Below are 21,556 nucleotides of genomic sequence, written 5' to 3'. Positions count from 1 at the left end.
AAGTTGTCAGTAAAAAGCAGATAAGATAATTGGAAAGCAACCAAGACCATGTGAAATTGTTCAAGAGGCCCCAGGGGTCTCGACTGTTCAAAAGTATGTATTAGATGTCTGACTTATCAAAAGGAGTATTGGGTTAGGGTTTTGGAGGAACTGTCATCCAGCTGATATGCTCTGGGAACAGGAAGTATGCCATTCCATGGCTCTTGTCATGAAGAAAGCTGTATTTAAACCTGCATTAAAATCACAGGGAAAAATCATTAAAGGGAAGAAAACATAGCATTGACTCGTGGCTTTAAAGAAAGATGATGCCAGCCAAGTCCCTTAAGATCTAGACATATTTGCAAATGCTGTGCCTGTTAGCTCAAGATCAAGTGCAGATTTATGCTGATTTATATCACTTTGACTTCAGACATGCCTCAGAAGTGCAGGTCTTCAGTTGAATCACCATGAGTTCTGGTCCTGCAGGGCCAATTGTGAGCAGGGGCAAACGAAGCAATACCCAGATCTCACTGAAATGCCTCGTGGAGTACTGTGCAAAATCCTTAGCTGACAAATGTGCAGTGCATGTGTGGCTCAGATACTAATACTGTCACACATCTTGAATATAGGCAGAGAGATCATGTACTAAAGGGTACAATGACAAAGAGCAGAACAAGGCAGCAGGGAGGAGTCTGCCAGCAAAAAGCAAGTTTCAGTACTTGGCTGCATGATTATCTGTTGTTACTTACACATACACTTCTTTCATAGGGTATGTGCCCTTACTTCTCTGGAGGAGGAATACCGAACAGCATAGGCACCAAACAGGGAACATAATCTTTTGTCAAGCTTTGTAGTGAGATTTTCCTCTGTACTTTTGCTTTAGAGATAGTGAAAGAAGAACAATCAGAAAGGTCCAGATTACAAAGACAACATGTTGCTGATTGTCCTAAAAAGCCCCTACATAACTGGAAAAATAATTGCCAGTAGACTACATCTGGCCCAAGTCCAGCTGGCAGAGTACTTGCCATGTCTGCAGAGAGGACTTGTATTTCATTTGGGACACTCGAGTTGGGGCTGCTCTCCCATAAAGACAAATATGAATAATTTGTTTTAAGATGCAGTTCACGGAGGACAAGAGCAAAGTACTGCACTTAGACAGGGATGTCAGCTGCCCAAACACAAAATGGCTAATGACCAGACAACAGTCCTCCAGGGGCTGAAAATGGACATGAATCAGTTGCGGCCAACAGTTACGTTGTTAGAAAAAAAGAAAACTTCACCCAGAGACATCTACGTGGGGTTGTCCTCTGCAAGGCACACCAAGCAATCATCATTCCATTATAGTTAACACTAACAGAACCTGGGCTGGAGGATATATATATATTTAGCACTTAAGGAAAGATGAGGAGCAGAAGCTTCAGAGGCCAGGCAAGCCAGAGCTATGAGCAGAGCTTGGAAAAATCTGTTTTATTCTAGTCTGAGAAGTTGGGGAAGACTTAAAATCTCATTGCAAAGAGGAAGAGAAGAAACTTGTCTCTGTGGTCATAGAGCAATGAGGGATGAGCAGCTCAGGAGGTTGCACAAAGAGGGAATAGTGTCTCTGTCGCTGGGACATGTTGCACAAACACCTGTCAGCCATGGATTATCTGTAGTGGGAGATGCTTTGGATTCCTCAGGGTGCTCCCAGCCATGTTTCAATGCACATTTCTCTGCATATGGGAGGATTCAAGGGCCATATGGGAAGTTTGGTTTAGCAGGTACAACTTCTGGCAGTGTCTCTGGTGTCATCTTTTTTTGTTTCATCTTCATCGTGGTGGGAAGTGCTGAATGACAAGTGTAGGGCCTTGGCCAGATTTGTCGCAAGCACTGTGGCCATATTTACTTTTGATAGTAATATTGAGTACATACTGTCCTAGTAAGATTTAACTGATAGCAATATGATAATTATTTAAATTAATTATATCATTCAAATGGATATTTCTTTTCAGCACTGTCCACTAAACAGACATCTGGGCCTGAACGTCAGTCAGTACCCTAGCAATGAGCACAGAGAGAGCTTGATCAGGTCTTCTTTGTGCATACAGAGGAGAGAGCAAAGGGAAAAGTCATGCAAACCTAGAGAGCTCATTTTCACTCAGTGCTACTACAGGTCTGGACAGACCCTCACCACTCCCCTGCTGGCTACACATCCCCATGAAATGAAAGTGGAAGATGAGCATTTTTTTAAATTTACCTGCACACTGGTTTTGGAGCTGGCCCAGCTCCCGAGGGATTGCACTCCTGGAAGATGTAGTTACACAGCAGAGACTCAGCGGCCGGTTGGCAGAATGAACTCACCATTTTCAGTTCAGTCCAGGCAGTGTGCACAAGCAGCTCTTGGGTCTCCTCTGGGTCAGCATAGGAGGAGTTGAAGAAAACAAGAGCATTCTTCGCCAAGATAGCACTACACACCTCACCTCTGTACGTGCTGCAGTAGCCTGCATCACCCTTGTACAGCTTACTGTTAAGAACAAGAGCATACATGCACGGTAAGCTCACAGCCCTAAATACCTGCAGGAGCAGGATGCCTAGGCTCTGTTTCTGAATAAAGTGGCATCTGTAAGGCTAACAGAGGGTGTAGGAGAGGGTAGATGATTATAACCACTAAAAAGAGCTAATGCCACCCAAAAATTAAACTCCTGCAAGGACGTTTCTGGCCGAGGGTTGCTAGCATTATAAGTGGGCAAAAAGACTGGGTGATCATGCACAACTGTGACCTAACATGGCCCCTCATCCTGCCCCAGGCTCTAATTGAAAAACTTTTTTTTTCCCTGCTTCCTTGCAATAGAGATCAGCCACGCTGCTTGCTGCACACCTGTGATAACTCAGGATTTTTTGCTCTCCTGACCAGCAACAGTTCAATTTTGGATGGAATCGATGAGCAGGAGCCAGGTGAGTCCCACCCAACACATACTAGGAAATTCTTCACAATATCAGACCAGCCAAGCTCTTGCCTACCCCTTCTCAGCTCCTGCACCCCTCCTGACCCTGCCTCTTTTCCACACACATTTAGGTGGGAGATACAGGGAGGAGGAAGTCACAAGCCTCTGCAGTTATCCCTCTGGCGCTTCCCTGCAAGGTCCATCCTCTCCTCCATTCACCATATCTCCCACTTTGTGAACTCCTGCCACAAAGCAGGGAGCCAGAGCTGTGCCAGAGCAATAAAAAGCACAGCAGGGTCAGCTCCTTCATGGGCCGTTTATTTATCTTTCCCGTGTTTTTTGCACCTAGCAGGAGACAGCTGTCATCCCTCCCTTCCTTCTTCCCCGTGGCCATCAAAAGGCATCAGCAGGGCAAGGGTCTGCACAAGTCAGCCCTGCTCCCAGCAGCTCCCACAGCCACCCCATGGCACCAAGGTCTGCAGCTGAAGGTGAGGGTATGCCCTCTGCTCAGGCAGCCCATGGGATGCAGTGCACTCCGTGCGAGGGGAAACCTGGAAAACAGCCTCCACTGTGTGCAGGGGACAGACGAATTCAGGAGGGAGGAGGGCTGGGTGCAGCTGTCCCCACAGCTCATTCGGTCAGTTTAACTGGGGTCAGGGAGTTCAATTCACAACACGCCAACCATTTGGAATAGCCAGCAGAGCTATTTGTATCTTTGCCTTTTATTTCTTTCCCCTCTTCAAATAATTGCCCATTGTCAACCCTAGGAGTTCTTGCTTTTTTTCTTTGGAAAGCTGGAGGTACATGGACAAGGGATTATACAGAATTCCCAGATTTCTTCTTTTCAGATGCCACTTCCTGCAGATGACACTCTCTGGCCCTAGTTTAGCTGCTCTACTTTGGGCTCCATGTCAATTTTTATTTTTATATTATTATTTTTTCCTATATGTCACATTGGCTAAAACATACAGGAAGGCACTGATTCCTTGAGGTACCACAAAAACAGCAGTGATGCTGTGACACCTTGCATCACCCCAGGCTCCACAAACAACTCTTCATGTGACACAGGCACCTCCCAGCATTCTGCACCGGTCCCACAGCCCCTGACATCTCCCCGGCACAGAGCTAGTTTCCCCACAGCACCGCACTGCCCACAGCACTCTGCTTAGAGCCATCCTTGGCGGGGCAGGGGTCACTTAATTTACATTTTCCTGATGATATCCATTGTACTTAATCTGAAAGGTGAGTCCTTTGCCAAGAGGCAAAAGAGGGCACAGGCATGCATGGGGCAGCTGTGCTACTGACTTCCGTGGGCTGCAGAAGCAGCCTGACAAGAGCCACCAGCACTAATACTGTGTTTCCTTGCTTTTTTAAAACCTGCAGGGAGACATGGACCAGGCTGCAATGAAGAAGCAGCAGCGATGCATTTCTCACAATGCCTTGTCACAGAAAGGGAATTTCGTGCAGCAAATGTTGAGAACAACTGTGGGACAGAAGGGCTGAGCATTTGATCACTGCTCCCACGCCTGTCACACCTACATGGGCATAGGTTTGCCATCATCATCGGGTGGTCACTAAATCACTTACAAGCTTCCTGAATCAATCTTGCAAGACCCTGTGAGGGAGGCAAGGGCCTTCACAGGGAGCCTGTGTCAGCAGAGTGGCAAAGCCATTTGCTCAAACTTTCTCAGGCTCTGCTCTTTTCTCTGAGGCCCAGTAGCTCCCAGCCCTCCTCCCAGGCTAACCCTCTCACTTTCCTTTCACACCGATCTGCCGCTGCAGCTTGTAGAAATATGCTAGGACTCTGAAAAGAATAAGCCAGCCAAATTCTTCAGTACTCCAAAAAATACTAAGCAAAAGTGCATGTCTGATCACATACAAGTGGCTTTACTCATCCATAACTCTGCTTGGAACAAATATCTAAACTTATCTTGCCCTAATCTGGTGATCACTGAACCAAAATACATTTATTGGCTGTCTACAGACAGGAGTTTAACTTGCAGTTAAGCTTTTGCCTGTAAATTTGTAAGGTCAGTGAAGTTGTGGATGTGTAACTGTGAACAGGATTTAGTCCAGAATATTCTACCCACTACCATATTTTAAACACCCTTGCAGATGTAAGCATTGCTTGCTTGATATAGAAGCATTCTTATCTATCTGGGCCCAGTTTCCAATTATGCCTATATAAAGGAGCTCAGTGGTCCCATCACGTGCACCTCATCTGCATGCTTGCAATCCAGAAACACACTCCCTTCATTTAATCCAAATTGACCAAATCCACTTTGTTCATCATTCTTCTTCTTGGCCCAGAAAAAACCCCAGGCAGCCACAGAAAGTCATTCTTACCTCCACTCTGCCGAGAGGCACGGGATCCAGGAATTGTGATGAGAAGAAATGAAGAAGAAAGAAGAAACGGAAAAGACATCAGTGACATTTCAGTGCCCCCTCTGAGATGTGGAAGTTAAGAATTTCATGCTAGGAAATCTGTCTGAGACCTGTAAGCTGTCTGAAAAGGGTGCAGCTAAATTCTCTCCTTATTTTGTACCTTTTTTGTGGGGAAGAAGAGTTGGGCAACACTGGACACCGTACGGGGAGAGGGAGTGGATTAGCAGGAAGTGGATTAGTGACTGCAGTTCTTGCTGAGGTGGACTGTTGCCCCCTAAACCCACACCTCTACTTTTATCCTTTGGGTCCTACATAACCAGCAGATAGCGTCCTGTGTTTAAGCCACTCATGCACCCATTACTACAGGCAGAAGTTGTAACAGGTGGGAAAAAACAGGGCTGGAGGAGCAGCACAGGCACACAGCCATGCCCCCGGCTTGCAGCGCCGTGGGGAGCTGGGCTGCACAAGCACAGGGAGGAGGGACTGAGCATTGGCAAAGGACCAGGACACCTCTGCTGTGGGACCTTCGGAAGCTGGGACAAGGCCAAGGAAGGCTCCTGCTCAGGTCCGGGGGGCTGCTCCCCTCTTGCTGAGCACACACAGCCTGGAGGAGGGCAGTGCAGCTTCTCCCACCACCCTAAAGCACCTGCTCTCCCTACTGCATGTGAAGCTGTGCTTCGTGAGGCAGAGCCTTGCCTGGGCTAAAAGCAGGAGTGGGGATGTGAAATACAGTACCAAGTGCTGAGTCTCTTATGGGGCAGAGCTTGCTTCTAGGTCTCAATGCCCAGTGTAAGAAAGGGCATGGTTATTTTCTCGACAGACCAGAAGTTGAGGTACAAAGAGAGGGGCAGATGCGTGCCTGGTTAACAGCAGGACCAGGGTGACCACCCTGTCTCTGGAGTCCTATATGATTCCTTTTTCTTTTTTCTTCTAACCAAATCCCCCTGCCTGTCCCAAGAAGGAAGGCACAAGCTGCCACCTTTCTCCTGGTATGATAAATGCTGTCAGCTCGGTCAGACCACTGGTATTTCTCCTATTTGGATCATCCAAATAGGGAGACGTCTCTGGGAGCAGAAGTTACTCCAGGCACAGCAGGGTACTGCTCTGACAGCAACCTCCCTGCTTTCTGGATGCAACGCCCTGAGAAGCCAACCTGCTCACAAAAGCTATTTTCACCTTGCTGTTAGGTGATACCAACGCTGGGTCATGGCCACAACTTCCTCCACATGGATGAACTTACCAAGTGTGCTTCTGGGACACAAAGTACAAGATGGCATCAAACATTCAGGAAATGACAGCTATGCCACTCTCCAAAGTGTAAGAATATATGAGGAAATAGCCTGGCGGGGGATGCATTTGTACACAAATTTAGCCCACTGCACACTATCAGCTCTCCAAGGCTTTCCCTCCTCCTCCAGAATACTTCACACCCCTTTCCTCTCGCCCAGCAGGAAAGCTAGGACTGCAATTGCAAGGGTAAGAAATTAACAACCCCCTTCTTTCCCAGCATACCTGAAACACTGATGGTTGCTGCAGCTTTTGCGGCTCCAAAAGTTTTGCTGTGTTTGTTCGTGGCAAGGCAAGTGAACAGGCCCGGTCGGGTGACATACACCTGCAGTCTGGAGTCAACCACTCTGTCCTTGACGCTTTCCAATATAGAGCCTGCAGAAACCTAAAGGAGTGAAAAGCCCAGTGCAGTGGTATTTCCAACAAAGGCAAACAAGCAAACCAAGGAAAATTCTGAGACACTCAGCCCCAAACATTTAAATTGGCAGAGAAAGATGTAGCACATAGATAGAAGTGGCAGAGAGCTAAAGCTGCTGGCATTATTTTGGTGTTTTCTTAGCAGATGACTTCACACACAAAAGCAAATGTTAAAGACTTCTCCTATTTCACACTTCAGCAATACTTTTGCAATTAATTTTCAGTTCCAGAGGGCTGTAGTCTTGATTTTACTCATGTAATTGAGCTGGGTAATTACTCCAGGACCTCTTCTAGTAGATTGTTTGCCTGTTCATGCCTTAGCAAGAAAAGGCAGGAGATGGCTTTGTGCACCCTGGCTATACAGAGGGAGAAAAGAAAATAGTTTGGAAGTTGTTGATTCTGGATTAACATAACCACTGCCACACTTCCAAAGCAGTCATGAGGCACTCTGGCTGCAACACTTAGGCAGATGTATGACGGGTTTTCTTATCTCACACCTCAAAATATGGAAGGGACTGCAGATGTGGTGATTTTGGCCAGCTCTTTTCCCAGGTCAGCAATTCCCAGATAAATGAGCTTGGAGCCTGCTGATTTTGGCCAGTTAGGCTTGATTTTATAGAACCATAGAATCACAGAATGGTTTGGGTTGGAAGGGATCTCAAAGATCATCTAGTTCCAAATTCCCTGCCATGGGCAGGGACACCCTCCACTAGACCAGGTTGCCCAAAGCCCCATCCAACCTGGCCTTGAACACTTCCAAGGATGGGGCATGCACAACTTCTCTGGGCAACCTGTGCCAGTGTCCAACCACTCTAACAGTGAAGAATTTCTCCTAACATCTAATCTAAATCGACCCACTTTTAGTTTAAACCCATTACCCCTTGTCCTGTCACTACACCCCCCTGATAAACAGTCCCTCACCATCTTTCCTGTAAGACCCCCTTTAGGTACTGGAAGGCCGCAATTAGATCTCCCCGGAACCTTCTCTTCTCCAGGCTGAACAACCCCAACTCTCTCAGCCTGTCCTCACAGGAGAGGTGCTCCAGCCCTCCAATCAGCTTCGTGGCCTCCTCTGGACTCTCTCCAACAGTTCAAAGTCTTTCTTGTACTGGGACCCCCAGAGCTGGACGCAGTACTCCAGGTGGGGTCTCACCAGAGCGGAGTAGAGGGGCAGGATCACCTCCCTTGACCTGCTGGTCACGCCTCTTTTGATGCTGTACACAAATGCTTTGATGCTTTTGATGCAGCCCAGGACACGGTTGGCTTTCTGGGCTGCAAGCGCACACTGCCGGCTCATGTTGAGCTTCTCATTCACCAGCACCCCCAAGTCCTTCTCCTCGGGGCTGCTTTCAATCCATTCCCCGCCCAGCCTATAGCTGTGCTTGGGATTGCCCAGATCCACATGCAGGACCTTGCACCTGGCCTTGTTGAACTTCATGCGGTTCACACGGGCCCACCTCTCAAGCCTGTCAAGGTCCCTCTGGATGGCATCCCTTCCCTCCAGTATGTCAACCACACCACACAGCTTGGTGTCATCGGCAAACTTGCTGAGGGTGCACTCCATCCCACTGTCCACATTGCCAACAAAGACATTAAACAGCGCCAGTCCCAGTACCGACCCCTGAAGAACGCCACTTGTTGCTGATCTCCACTTGGACATTGAGCCATTGACCACAACTCTTTGAGTGCGACCATCCAGCCAATTCCTTATCCACCGAGTGGTCCACCCATTGACTCCATGTCTCTCCAATGTAGAGACAAGGATGTCATGTGGGACAGTGTGAAATGCTTTGCACAGGTCCAGGTAGATGACGTCTGTCACTCTTCCCTTGTCCACCAAGGCTGTAACCCCATCATAGAAGGACAAGTCTTATCCTCCAGCCTTTCCTGCTCATATGGCATTCATTAAAGTAGGTGAACATGGTACACTAAGACTCTAACTTGCAAGGGCAGTAGGAAGGAGCAGCATTGCCTGCTCTACTCTTCATACTGATAGGAAGCATCAAGTGTAATTCAAGCGATCCCACCAGTGCAACTTGGCCCTAAGGACAGTGAGAGTTGTCTCCTTGGATCCATCCCAGCAAAGCACTCTACCTACACATCTGTCTGAAAGGTTAGAAAGATCAATCTGACCTCCCTGGAAGTTACTAGAAATACGATTTCAATGGGATCTGTGTCTGCTCCCAAAAGTAATAACGGTGATAATTGAAAAAGCAATAAGGGATGCCTTGGTGTTATATTATGTCTTCAGTAAGTGGATTGGTTTCTCTCTGAAAAGGAAATGCTGGAAATAATGTATTTGTTTTGCCTCACTCAAGCTCAACTTGAAGTTGTGGTGAGGGAATGTGTGTGGGAAGAAATCACTAAATAACCAGACCATCACAGTTATTGTAAGTATTGCATCAGGGATGGGTGGTATATTGGTTACTGTGCAAATGCAGGGATCAGGGATAATTTTTGGCCTTAGGCTGTGAAGAAAGTTCAGGTGGATTGGAGCTCAGGGGATAATTTTTCACAAGTTTCTGCTTTTTTACAGTGCTGGTCAGATTTATTTTTTAGAATTTTCTTCTCCCCAGAAACCACTCAGCACTAAGACACTGCTGGGACCTTGCTGGTGGAAAGGAGGAATTTCTTTAAAGGCTGCCTCTGTGTCCCAGCATCCAGCCGGGGAACCACTCCTGCTGATCCAGTCCTCTCTCCCTCCTTACCCCTCAGGCCCGGGCACACCCTGTCCTGTTAGCTCCCCTCCCAGCAGCACTGGACCGTACCTGGTGAGCATGGAGTGCTAGGATTGCTCCTCCTGGCTTGGGCTGCAGGAGGAAAGGGGCACTCAGGTAGCTGGGCGCAGTAGGAGCAGTATGTGTGGCCACATGCACCATGGAAAATCACAGGTGATTGCCTTAGCAAACAGCTTGTGAAAGTGTCGGGTAGCTGTGCCTAGGACTTCCACACTGGCTGGGTGTTGTTTTCTCTGCTGGGAACCTCAAGCTATTCCCTTCTGTTAAATGATTCCCTTCCCTTTTCAAATACAATCCCTGAGATTTTGTTTCCAGCAGGTCTTTTTTTAGCCTTTAAAATGCCACCTCAGCCACCACCAAAGCAGAGACCTCTTCAAACCTTCAGCCCTGGCTCACTTATTCTTTGCAGTGTGGAAAACTACAGTTTAAGGTCCATGATGCCCCTTAGTGCATAGCGGGAGGAAAAGGAATTGTGTTTCTGTTTAGGTAAGCAAGGCAGCTGCTGCACAGAGGAGATTCCATCCTCGTCTTCAAAGGCAGCTCAATAACCTCAGCAGACTCCCACTCTTCAAACCTCAGGACAATCACAGGTCAGCATTCAGAGACCATAATGCTGCAGGTACATTGCATCTGCAAATGACTTGCTTGTAAGCCAGTCCTCAAACACACACGCTTCAGTCCACCCATTTCCAGGCCTGAGTTTCCCAGGGATGAGCTCTTGTTAAGGTCTCCTTGCCATATTTAAAGTGAGGAAGTCTGGAGCACGACCCTCCTGGGACTGTGCTTTGCCTTGCAGACAGAAATGGGGCAGAGCAGATTTGACCAGCAACGCAGTGGCCCCAGGCAGAGGCTGAGCATTGTCTCACACACAGCTCTCTGTGGAACCAACGCTTTGGTGGGAGCTTGGCAGAGCAGGAGTCTGTGTTCTGGAAACACCCTGCCCTTACCAGGGACCCCAGACCCTCTGAAAGGTTTCTTCCTCAATGAGGAAAAAGTCTTGATTGAACACCTGCAGTTGTCTTAAAATAATTATCACCAGAAACTTCCGCGGACCCAGGGGCTCTGCAGAGACTAATCTGATCCCTTTGCAGTTCTCTCTAGGAACCTCAAGAAAATATAGAAAATCAGCCCCAATCAGACTAGAGGACACAATAAGGTTTAGAGGAGATAAGGAAGGCAAGACAGCCTGCAGAGTAGCCCAGGCTCCTTAATGATGTATTTTAACACATGGAAAGAGGGGGCACAAACCAGGATGGGGATAGACTCCTGAAGTAAGGAACTTGAGCAACAGGATGTATTGGTCCTGTTGGACAAGCAAGTCCACAGGAATGGCCAGTTTAGCTGGGGGCCAGAAGGACTTGGGGTTGACAGGGGGTCAGTGAGAAAAAGCGGAAGCAAATTGCCAGCCTGCACACAGCAGCTGCTCTACCTGCCTCCACAGCATCATGCCCTGGGGCTCACATGCTTAAAAAAACTGTTGATAGACCACAGGGAGAATAAAACACGCCCACCATAATGGAGCAAAGACTGGAGGAAACCCATGGCAGGCTCAGACTGCAGAGCTGCTGTGACTGTGGTGCACTGCTCGCTGCCAGGGAGGCAGTATCTGGTGCCAAGTGCTCTTCAGTTCAGCTGAAGGAAAGGCATTGCAATAGCCTACACATGAACATGAATGCCAGATGAATTCAAAGCAGGCATCTATTTTAAATGGTCAGGATAATTAGACCATGGAACAATTTCCTGTGAGAAGCAGTAGATTTGCATCTCTTGGTGCCTGCTGCTGAAGAGGGTGTGCTTTTCTTAAGGATGTACTTCTAGCCAGGAATAAACTGGTGACACAGTTCAGTGCACTACCTGTGTCAATCTAGAAAATTTAAAATCTTTTTATCTGGAAATACACTGTGCATATATGCTGTCCCACAGGTATTTTGCCTCAAGACAGTTTGCTCTACCTGACTACCTGAGTTTGTGTTATTTCGTCAAATTTCACCATGTTATTGTTACCACATTAGGAGAAAGGAGAGGAAAGGTGGCTGCAGAAATACTTAAATCCACGACAATGTCCTAGAAACCTGGCTTGGAGAAAGGTTGTAAGCATCTAAAGCATCCTTCAACTCGGGCTTTCCAGACCCTAACAATTTAACCCACACAACACCCTGGAGAAGGGGGACAGAGTTTTGCAGAGGAGAAATCTGCAGCAGGGAGATGAGGCAAGCTCAACTTGATTGCACAATGAGGTGCTAAGTAAGGCAGGAATAGAAACCACGGGCTCTGGCTCCCAGCCCTGCATTTTAATCCCTGAGCTGTTCTTCCGGATGCTAGCAGCCCTCTGGGGCCAAAAGCATGAAAAAGAGGCACTTACAGCTTTCCCATTTTCCAGCCAGGTGACAGTGGGGACTGGAAGGCCGGCTGCTGCACACCGCAACGTCACCACAGAACCAAAGGTGATATTTTGGGATTCAGGAGCCTTCAGGATTCTGGCAAAAACTGTGGGAGAAGACAAAGGTGCTAGTTGAACTGCAATGTAAAGCTGAGGCTGTGTTGACGTGGGGATGCTTCCTCCCCAACAGGTCTTGAAACAAGCCATGGGCCCACGAACAAAGGCAGAGCATAGCATGGGCTTCCCAGTGAGCAACAGTCTTGGGAGAGGGACAAGGAGAAGAAAGAAAGTTACCGGCATGGTTATGTTCTGCACCTTATAGACCAAAATTTTACCTCTGGAAATTTCTACATCATCTGAGTACAATGCCTCAGAGGAGGTAACATGCAAAAAGCCAAGGGCAAACTCATCAGTAGCACTCAGATGGGACAGCTTACACCAAATACACGGCAAGTTACCATGCTGCCCAGCCAAGGGTGACCTCATGCGAAACTTGTTCAAAACCATCAACAGAGACCACCAGTGTGGTCACATACCGTGAAGGTTAAGGGTCAGATAAGCTCTTCAGTGTGATCGCAGTGATTAAGACTTACCATGGAGAGCTGCAAACCCCAGCATTTTCCCTGCCACAGCAACCTGTCCTAAGAGGAGAGAGTCTAACATTGAGTTCTGGGGGAATGGCCAGCAAAGACTTTGGGAATCTGAGATTGCAGGGGGAAAGTAGGTTTTTAAAGTGACTTTTCACCTCCATTGCTCTTGCTTGTTTTGTGGCAATATGCTTACTAAGCAGTTTGAAGATAAGCTAAGCACCTCCCTGCTTTTTTTTTTTTTTTTTTTTTTGGTGAAAATAAGAACTGAAGTATTTTTGCTGAAAACTTATTTTGATCCAGACACACAAGTCTGATGGCCTTCGCAAGCTGTATTTCAGCTGCTATACTTGGACCACATAAAGGAAAGCAGAGAAGAGAGACATTTCCCATGTGGAACAGTTGAGTTTTGAGTCAAAATTTTTAATGGAGAAGCCTGAATGTCTGTGCAGAAGCACACTGAATAGCTCTGTGCCATTTCTTACTCCAATTTCTCATGCTTAGTGATTAATGCTCACTCTCTACCTTCTGGGCTGCACAGCAATGTATAAAAGTCTCCATCAGAAATTTTAGTAAGCAATGGAGTTTCTCTTGTAGTTCTCAGACAAGCCTGATATCTTGTTTGCCACTTTCGCTAACTGCATGGTTCCCCTTACCAACATATCTGATGATGTCACAGTCTTCTGCATGTCTGCTCACCTGACAAACCTCCTGGCACTGGCCCACTGGTTGCTCCCAGATGGAGACCTCTGCTGCACAGCAATTAGGAGAGCAATGAGGGTCCCTTCAGAAACTGAACATCTACCCCTGCCATTTGAGGTGTGAAGGCTGCATCTGCAAAATTTCAGTTGGAATAAAAAAGTATATGCTGTCTACATAGTCCTTCCACTCAGTCCTGGCCTGGGAAGGGACTGAGATCTGTGTTAAGAAAGAGCCTAACACCATCTTTTTCTCATGGATAGGCAGCACTAGGAATACATTTCAGTGCAGAAATTTTTTTGTGTTAGGAGCACAGCCATTCAATAGGCTCCGGGGCAGGGGTTTTTAAGAAGATTAAATTTAATGACAGTGAAGTGAAAAGGGTGGGAGGATGTGTATTCTATTCAGCTTCTTAATTTCTCTACAGTCTCCGAGCAGTTCCTCACTGCCGATGCTTGGTGCCACTTGCTTAAAATCAAAGCAGAACAGGGTCAGGGCTGCTGCGTCCCCCTGTCCCTCAGCAAGGCAGCAAGTACGAAGCTCCACCACTAACAAGAAAAGCTGCAGTCACTGGCCAGGGACTTTCCTGATGAATAATAAGTGAAATGAAACCTTTGCCTGAAGTTTCACTTCAGGCCATTAACACCAGATGGTTACGAATTCAGCCCTGAGTGCCCCAGGCCAAGCTCATAATTACTTTTATACTTTATTTGGAGAAATACTAAACTCTTGGGCCTGTCCCCCAGCAGCAGTTACGTGCACACGGCTCCCACTGAAGCCAGCACGTTAACTCCCAGAGCCAGAATATGTCCCTTAGTGCTTTTCTCATGCTGCTGTTGGTTTCTCAGTGTGCTGCTAGGACCCTGCCCACCTGATGACTCTGATGCTTGGATCCTGTCCAGCTTAATTAATACCAAAGTGATGAATTAACAGCACCCTGTTAGCCAGTGTCAGACACAGGCATGTATGCCTTCCTCTGTACTGGCTGCTCACCCAAAATCTGTGAGGAGCTGTCAGCCAAGAGAAAAACAGGCACGCTTCAAAAATGATGGCAGTTGTGCAGGCGGGAAGCAAAGCCACAGCAAATGCAGCGGCTGGTCCGGCTGACATGTGGCACCTGTGGGGAGGCCAGAAAGCTTCATCCTACTCCCCGGGGACCCCCCGCCAGCACTGATCACAGCACTTGCTTTAGTAGCCCAGCACACTGCTGGCACGAACGCTCATCCACCAGCATAGGGAAAGCAAAGGGTCAGGCCATTCAAGCTTAAAAAAAACAAATACAGGGTTAAAAAAATCCAGCCACAGCTGATAAGCATTCACATGTTTTTTTTTTTGTGGAAAGTACTGCAGGTGTATTATCTAGCACAGGTAGGGATGGCTAAATAAAAGTGGGCCTATGAGGAAATAAGCTGATTTCCGAAGTGTGGAAGAATGGAAGCTCCTGCTACCCTCAGTGCCACCATGTACATTTCCCTGACTTTCAAAACTGAAGTTACAGATTTAATACTTTAATATTTCAAGTACTTACATTTGCATGCTTTTTAAAAGTCTTATACCTAAAGTTTTACTTTAGGTACTTGTGTCTACATACTGTGAATGGAATAACCTGGCGTTTTTTACATTATTTTATTTTTAAGTGAGAAATTCCTTGGAACAAGAGCTGGACACCCCAAGTCCCACTGGGCTTTGGAGTGCCACTGACTGGCACAGCCAAGGACACATTTTCCAAAGGGCTCTTTATTGCTTTGGGAAACAGCATTAAAAAAAATATCATCAGCTGTTTCTCAGCCCCATCATCTATGGGCAGATGATTGATACACTGCTGTTGCCAGCAGGCTCGGGTGCTGTGGGAAAGCCATGACAGGTTTTGCGAGAACAGCCAGTGTCACGTTCCACCAGTATAAAGAGGGGCAAGACCACCAAGATGAGCTCGAGGTCCCTTTTGGCAACTGCATCAGCCAGGAAATCAGTTCTGTAGCTAAATGGAGGAACCCAATGCCCAAAACTATTACTTTCTTCCCCCCCCCCCCCCCCCATATTACACAAAGAAAAGAGGCAAAGGCAAGGAAAAATGGTTACCCTGATGGTGCCAACCTAAGCAACTGGAGGGGAGAGGCAGGTGAAAGGCAGGAAGAAGAAGGAACAGGAGATGGATATACATGTTTGTAAAATTCACATTATTTGGTGGGCTCAGGATATGGTTTTGTTTTCATTTTGCCTGAGAGTGAAAATTCCCAACAATTAGGCAATTTTTAACACGTCCATTACTTGCCTTCTTTTTCCATATCTTCCCAAAGTGACTTTTGCCAGGACCTTCACCTCTTTAGCTACATCACCACAAGGCTAACAACATTCATGTCAAGACTCTCTAGGCTCTCAGCACGGGATTTACCCAAAGGCATGCCAAAAAAACAGTTAACGAAGGCAGGCAAAGAGAGCTTCATTTATTTATTTATTTAAATGGAAAATAAAACAGACGAGCTGGAAATTAAATCCAGCCAGCTAAAAGCAAGCCAGCACGTCAAGTTTCACTCACAAGCCCCCTAATAAATGTCCTTTCTTTTACAGCCCTGCTAAATGATGTGCTGTGCACTGCAGGGCTTGCTAGGAGGTATCTGCACCATGGCCAGCTGCTCTCGTTTCTGAGAATTAGGTAACATCATCCAGTCCAAACAGTAGGGCTTTAATTCAGTCACGAAATTTTTATACTAAAAAAAGATTAAAGCAGGGTGTCCCCCCCAGTCCTCAATTTGAACAGCTAACTCTTTCCAGGTGACTACATTTTCCCGTTGCCTTTGACTGAGCTGTGTTTCATTTCCAGGGTTTGGGGCCCAATCCTGCAATCCTGGCAGATGTCTGCCCCCTCACTGGGTAAGTAAGTCCTGGTTCTTTGTTAAAGTGGGCTGGACTGGGCCACTTGCATCCAGACAGCAGTCTGGGTGGCCTGGGGCCATGCTGCTGCTTTTGGGAAAGGACAAAGTGATGCCCAGAGCTCACAGGAAACCCTCGTGCGCACAGGCCCACTGCAGGACGATGACCTTTTTAGACAGGGTTTCATAAGCCTTGACACTGGCTTTGACACACCAGGCCCAGGCAAGCACTGGTTTTAGGGCGTGGGGTGGTTTTTTTACCCAGAGCCTCCACTGGCTTTGGTGAATCTCGACTTTGAGAGAACACAAACAACATTTGCCAATGTATGTGAATTAACCCAGCTTGTCAACTTCTGCACATATTCATGTCCAAGAGTTTGTTCCTAGTCCTGGTGTACTGTAAAGCATACCTGATAGTCCAGACTGAGATAAGGCCACCAAGAGCTAAACCTGTTTTAGCAACCACCTGACAACAGTAGGAGCACGCCCCCTTCCCACTGCAATCTGAGCCTGGTCTAACACATGAGCCTGACCTGGAGTGTCCATACTGCCAGATCTAATATCTCAACCTGCTCCACTTTCCCTGGTTGTTTTGCTTTTATCACAAAAAATGGCCTTTTGGGTCATTATGGCCAGGTTTTTTCCAATTAAGCTGCAAAATGCAGTGGGTAAAGGCAACTCCTGTGTGCAAAAGGCGTTTTCCTCTGGTACAGCTAGTGCCATCTTGAGAACTGATGTGTCTGCATTGCTGGGGGAATTGGTAAGCTACACATGACCTAGGAAACCTTCCTGATATAAATACTCTGGCAAAGCCTTTGTGCTGCATACTATTCATGTGTAAGCATTTAGGAGCTAAACTGCAAGCATTTTTTTGTTCATATTTGCCAATGTTCCCGCAGCTCTTTTGTACCTGAAGCATGACAGATTGAAATTACTCCTCTACAGAAGAGTTCTCTGGGCTTGGACTTTGCTTACTAATCCGTAAAAAATCATTTATGCTTGCCACCTATATGCTCTGAAGAACCATAAACTTGCGCCAAAGTGTTTGCAGTCTTTTGCCAGTGAGAAGTCCAATCATCTAAATCTCCATTCAGACTCATTCATCTCACATCCATTCACTCTTCTTGACAAGTCTAAACCAGACAGTCAAGGAGAGGTAAGAAGCAGAGAGGGCTACCATTTCCTTCCCACTGGTGAGAGATGAGGGGAGGTCAGACAAATAAGTTTATAAACACATACAAAACTGCAACATTTTTGTTTTCTGACATTTCAAATTAATCGGTGTAAAATCCCAACAATTCTTGAAATACCAGGGCTTGAGAACAGGCCACACATCATGCTCATGGATCAGCAGTCACAGAGGCGGCCACGCTGAGCTGCGTGCAGCAGCTAATCGCATGCCAAGAGCCAGGGCTGAACAAGCGAGGCACAGTCTCTGCAGCTGACACGGCAGGACCGAATCCCAGCTCGGAGAACAAACAAATTCTTCAGCAAGCACTGTCAGCAACTCCTCTTGCAGCAGCAGCGATGGGCTTTGCACATGGCTCACCACACACCTCTGTACGAGAACGGCTCATGTTGTATCTTTGCCACTGTTCAAGGCGTGCTGCCGCCCTCCCGTTCCCTTCCAAAACTGCTGGGTAAATAATTAAATGCCAAGATAACTGCAAGGTCAGTTTCGCTTTGATCTCTGAGTATTTCTTATCAAAACTGCAATATTTATCTTTTTGCTAGCCTACCAAATAATCACAAAGAGGAACAAAATGCCAAAGGCAAAGCTGATATGAGACACTTCCACTTATCTCTATCAAATTGCTTACCCATTTTTATTTAATCCCCATCCAAACACACTTATTGCCAGAGAACCACGTGTATACAGATTATCAAAAGAAAAAAATCTACAAATGCAGTAGGAAATGCACACAACCACTCTATCAGTTCTCAAGGAACAGCACTATTAGGTGTAGGCCCTAGAGGAGCAAGCTGCAGAAGCACTTTAAGCTAGCAATACCTCATCATCCACTTGCCCCTCACCTGGTTATCATGGTAATCTGGGAGGAGAATCCCCCAACGCATTTGAAATGTCAGCATTTTGTACAAAATCTCGAAATCTCCAAGCTCTTCTGGCTCCTGATACGTGATTTGGGAGGTTTGGAGCTTGCAGTAGTTCTAACACCTCATGCAGCACAGGCCAGACAGCACAGCAATACATAGACACTTAACCTGGAGCCTGAGGCAGGGACAATTCAGTATCTCTGTGGAAGGGAGATGGAGAAACCACAACATCTTCATCCTGAAGCATATGCCTTCAGATTCTAAGCTCTGGTGTCTAATATCAAAGCAAGTTTTTCTTAGCAAGGCAATAACTTTTCAAGGTAACCTTATTCTAGGGTGAGCTCCAAGATTTATGAATGGTAGGACAATTTACATCAGCAGAAGGACTCATACAATGTTAAATGTACCAGTCAGCACAGGAACTTCTCAGCTGTGAAAGATTTTGCATTGCGTGTAGATGTCTCTGGAATCCTAAAAGCAGACCCTGTAAATATGCAAAGCTATAATAACCAGGAGTAAAATGTAAATAGATAGCTTATATCCTGTGTAACTATATAAAACCTGTTCTGTACAAGTGTTCATTTCTATATACAGAGCAAACACCAGATTCAAGGACAAGCGAGGATAATGTGTTCAAATTACTTCCCAAGGAAATGAATAAGGAAGTTCTTTTCATGTCAGTACTAGTCTTATATATGTGTTTGGTTTCTTTGAAGGAAAGACCCTCCTAAACCTCCCCATGCTCGGCTTTTCTACATTATGGAGACATGTCATGTGCCATTTAACTCTACCATTACTCATTACTGCATGTGAAACTGGAAACGAAGCTCCCAATCTCCCAAGACAAAGAGCAACTCTTTTGCTTGTTCCAGTCATGATCACAACCTAGCATGACCGCTGCCAAGGCTACCAGTCTGCCTGCGTGTACTGAAATCTCCACAGCTGCACACAAGTGTCCTTCTCTCCCACTCTCAGGAATGAAGGAGGCAATTCCCAATACCTAACCCAAACCTAAGGTAAGCCCTGCAGCATCCTGACATCTGGTTTCACCAATGGGTAACAGCAGTGCCATAAATTTAATTACATACCATGTGAAAACTACTTCCTTTCATCTATTTTAAAATGCTGCTAGCAGTAGCTGCTAGGATGTTTCTTGTTTTGGGATGATAGCAAGTAGCCTGTTCCCTGCTGACCTTATCCACCACGCATGCTTGGTTTTCAACTCTGAAAACTCTGCTAACACAGAGATCCATCGTTGTTCCCTATTCTCAACTCCTAGTTTGAGATGCCATTTTTGGGAGGGGCTGCCTGGGGCTGCATGCAATTTCAGAGATGTGAGGGGACCATTCCTACACAGAGCAGCAGATACTTTCTGTTCTATAGCATACAAACACCACCTAGAAATACTATGTGACACTAGAACTGGTGTTAGTGCTAGAAGCAAAATATAGAGCTGTACAGTTTGGAAGAGTCAGTTACAGTGGAAACTAAGAGCAGGGCTTTCACTTCCACCAAGGCTACCTGAATGAGAAAGATGGAAGAGATCATTGGAAGACAAACTGCATCAGCCTCAGAAAAATGGTATTGGTCCATGGTGAACAGGCAACAACAGCTTACCAAAACTGGACTTGTAAATAGATCCTATAAAATTTCCAAGTTGTCTTCAAAACCCTTCTTTCTGTGTCTTCAGCCCCAGCTCTATCTTGGTTTCTCAGTGTGTAAAGGCAGTCACATCAGGATCATTGTCTCAGTTTGCTCTGGCCCCCTTTATCTGATAGCTGTAGATATTCTCTATCTTCAGTTCTCTTTGTTGTTGTGCAGGAAGCAGATGCTTCCTAGCTACCCAATACAGTTTACAAGCCAGAGGGATTTTGTCCGCAATATTTATTTTTTTCTTAAAACCACAATTCATGCAATGATGTGAGAAATTCATATATTTTTTAAGTCCCTTTCCAAACTCTTTGTTGGGGAGAAGAGTCTTTTGCAAAGGGAAATAGCAGGCTTAAATGGCCATTAAAGAAGAATTGCTCATATATGCCTTGTCAGAAACCTCATGCTCCCAGGAGGCCTGCTTTGCAGCTCTTCAGCGCAGGAGGCCACCCTGTGACAATTCTCGAAGGCAGCGTGCACCTTGTGCCTGTGTCACAGCAGAGCAAGCCTCAGGCATAAATTGAGTGGCTCACACTTGTTTATTCATTTGCTGAAGGTTTGGGGCTGTTTTCTTTCTCCTACAGCTTGCCCTGTTACCCTGTAATTAGGGCTATGGTCGTATCTGTAGCATCTGAGAACCTCAGGATGACTATGGTGAATGCAGTAGGTAGGAGGAGATTTAATGAGATATTCTGGACTTTCAGTTACACCCATGCCACCCTGCTGAGGCCAGTCAATTACTTTGGTGTAATTACAGGCAAGCTCGGTACTATTTTCTTTCCCTGTAATGCTCCCCACGCCAAAAGCCTTTGCAATTTTTAACAGCATACTGCGGTATTCACCATTTACTGCCATAGGACACTGCCTGCAGGTATATAGACCAGCATCATTGCAAACAGGGAAGGCAATCCTTTCCCAGGGTTTCTGTCTCTGCTCATGGCAGAGCCAAATATTCTTCCTCAGTGTCGGTATCAAAATTTCCCTGAAAAAATTTTGCCCAGTACTTAAATGCAAATCTGTAAACTTGTCAGTCTGCTATTTGGCAATCCATCTCACCCAAAACATCCTACCTCAGAATATGGCACAGGTGAAAAATCAGATTTCATGTCAATAGCTGATCTATGGGCAAGATGGCAAAAGCCAGGGTAATAGTGCTGACTTGGCTGCTTTGGTGGTCTCTTGGTATCTCCCTTTACCATTTCATCTATGACAACTACAGACATGTTGACACAAAACTGTAGAAAACTTCATGGATGGTACATCTGGAGCCAGTTTTCATTTGAAATAGGGCCTATCTTTGGCATGTGGTCCATCCAAATTGATAGATTAGCTGAACTAAATACATATTTCCATTCTTGGTTCTTGAATTATGGTGTGACTTTCTTGGTTTTTGATTTATCTGCGATGCAAATTTGTCCCAAGACTACATAGGAGTTCCACAAAACACCTGAAGGAAGCTAGTCCTTTACACTTCATGGGCATAGTCTATTAACTAAATAGTCAAGGCACTGCTTTCTATTGTCATCTAGTCTGCTGTCCCCTCACTGACTCCAAGAATTAGACAAGAAATTTTAAAAAAAAAAAAAAA

The 21,556-nt window shown here is 46.2% G+C and overlaps 1 protein-coding gene across 1 annotated transcript in view; it reads right to left on the bottom strand.

Moving 5' to 3' along the window:
• Positions 1–6,709: 6,709 nt before the first annotated feature.
• LOC142599499 (muscle, skeletal receptor tyrosine protein kinase-like) overlaps positions 6,710–21,556 on the bottom strand; it is a 30,851-nt gene continuing 16,004 nt past the window's right edge. The window contains exons 6-8 of the mRNA XM_075740426.1: positions 12,090–12,214; positions 6,798–6,957; positions 6,710–6,747 (exon numbers count right to left, since the gene is read on the bottom strand). Of these exons, the coding sequence (XP_075596541.1) occupies positions 6,710–6,747; positions 6,798–6,957; positions 12,090–12,214 (323 nt within the window). The remainder of the gene's footprint in view (positions 6,748–6,797; positions 6,958–12,089; positions 12,215–21,556) is intronic.

Source organism: Balearica regulorum, chromosome Z (genome assembly GCF_011004875.1).
Source record: "Balearica regulorum gibbericeps isolate bBalReg1 chromosome Z, bBalReg1.pri, whole genome shotgun sequence".
NCBI classification, from domain to species: Eukaryota; Metazoa; Chordata; class Aves; order Gruiformes; family Gruidae; genus Balearica; species Balearica regulorum.
This window is presented reverse-complemented; position numbering and strand designations above follow the sequence as displayed.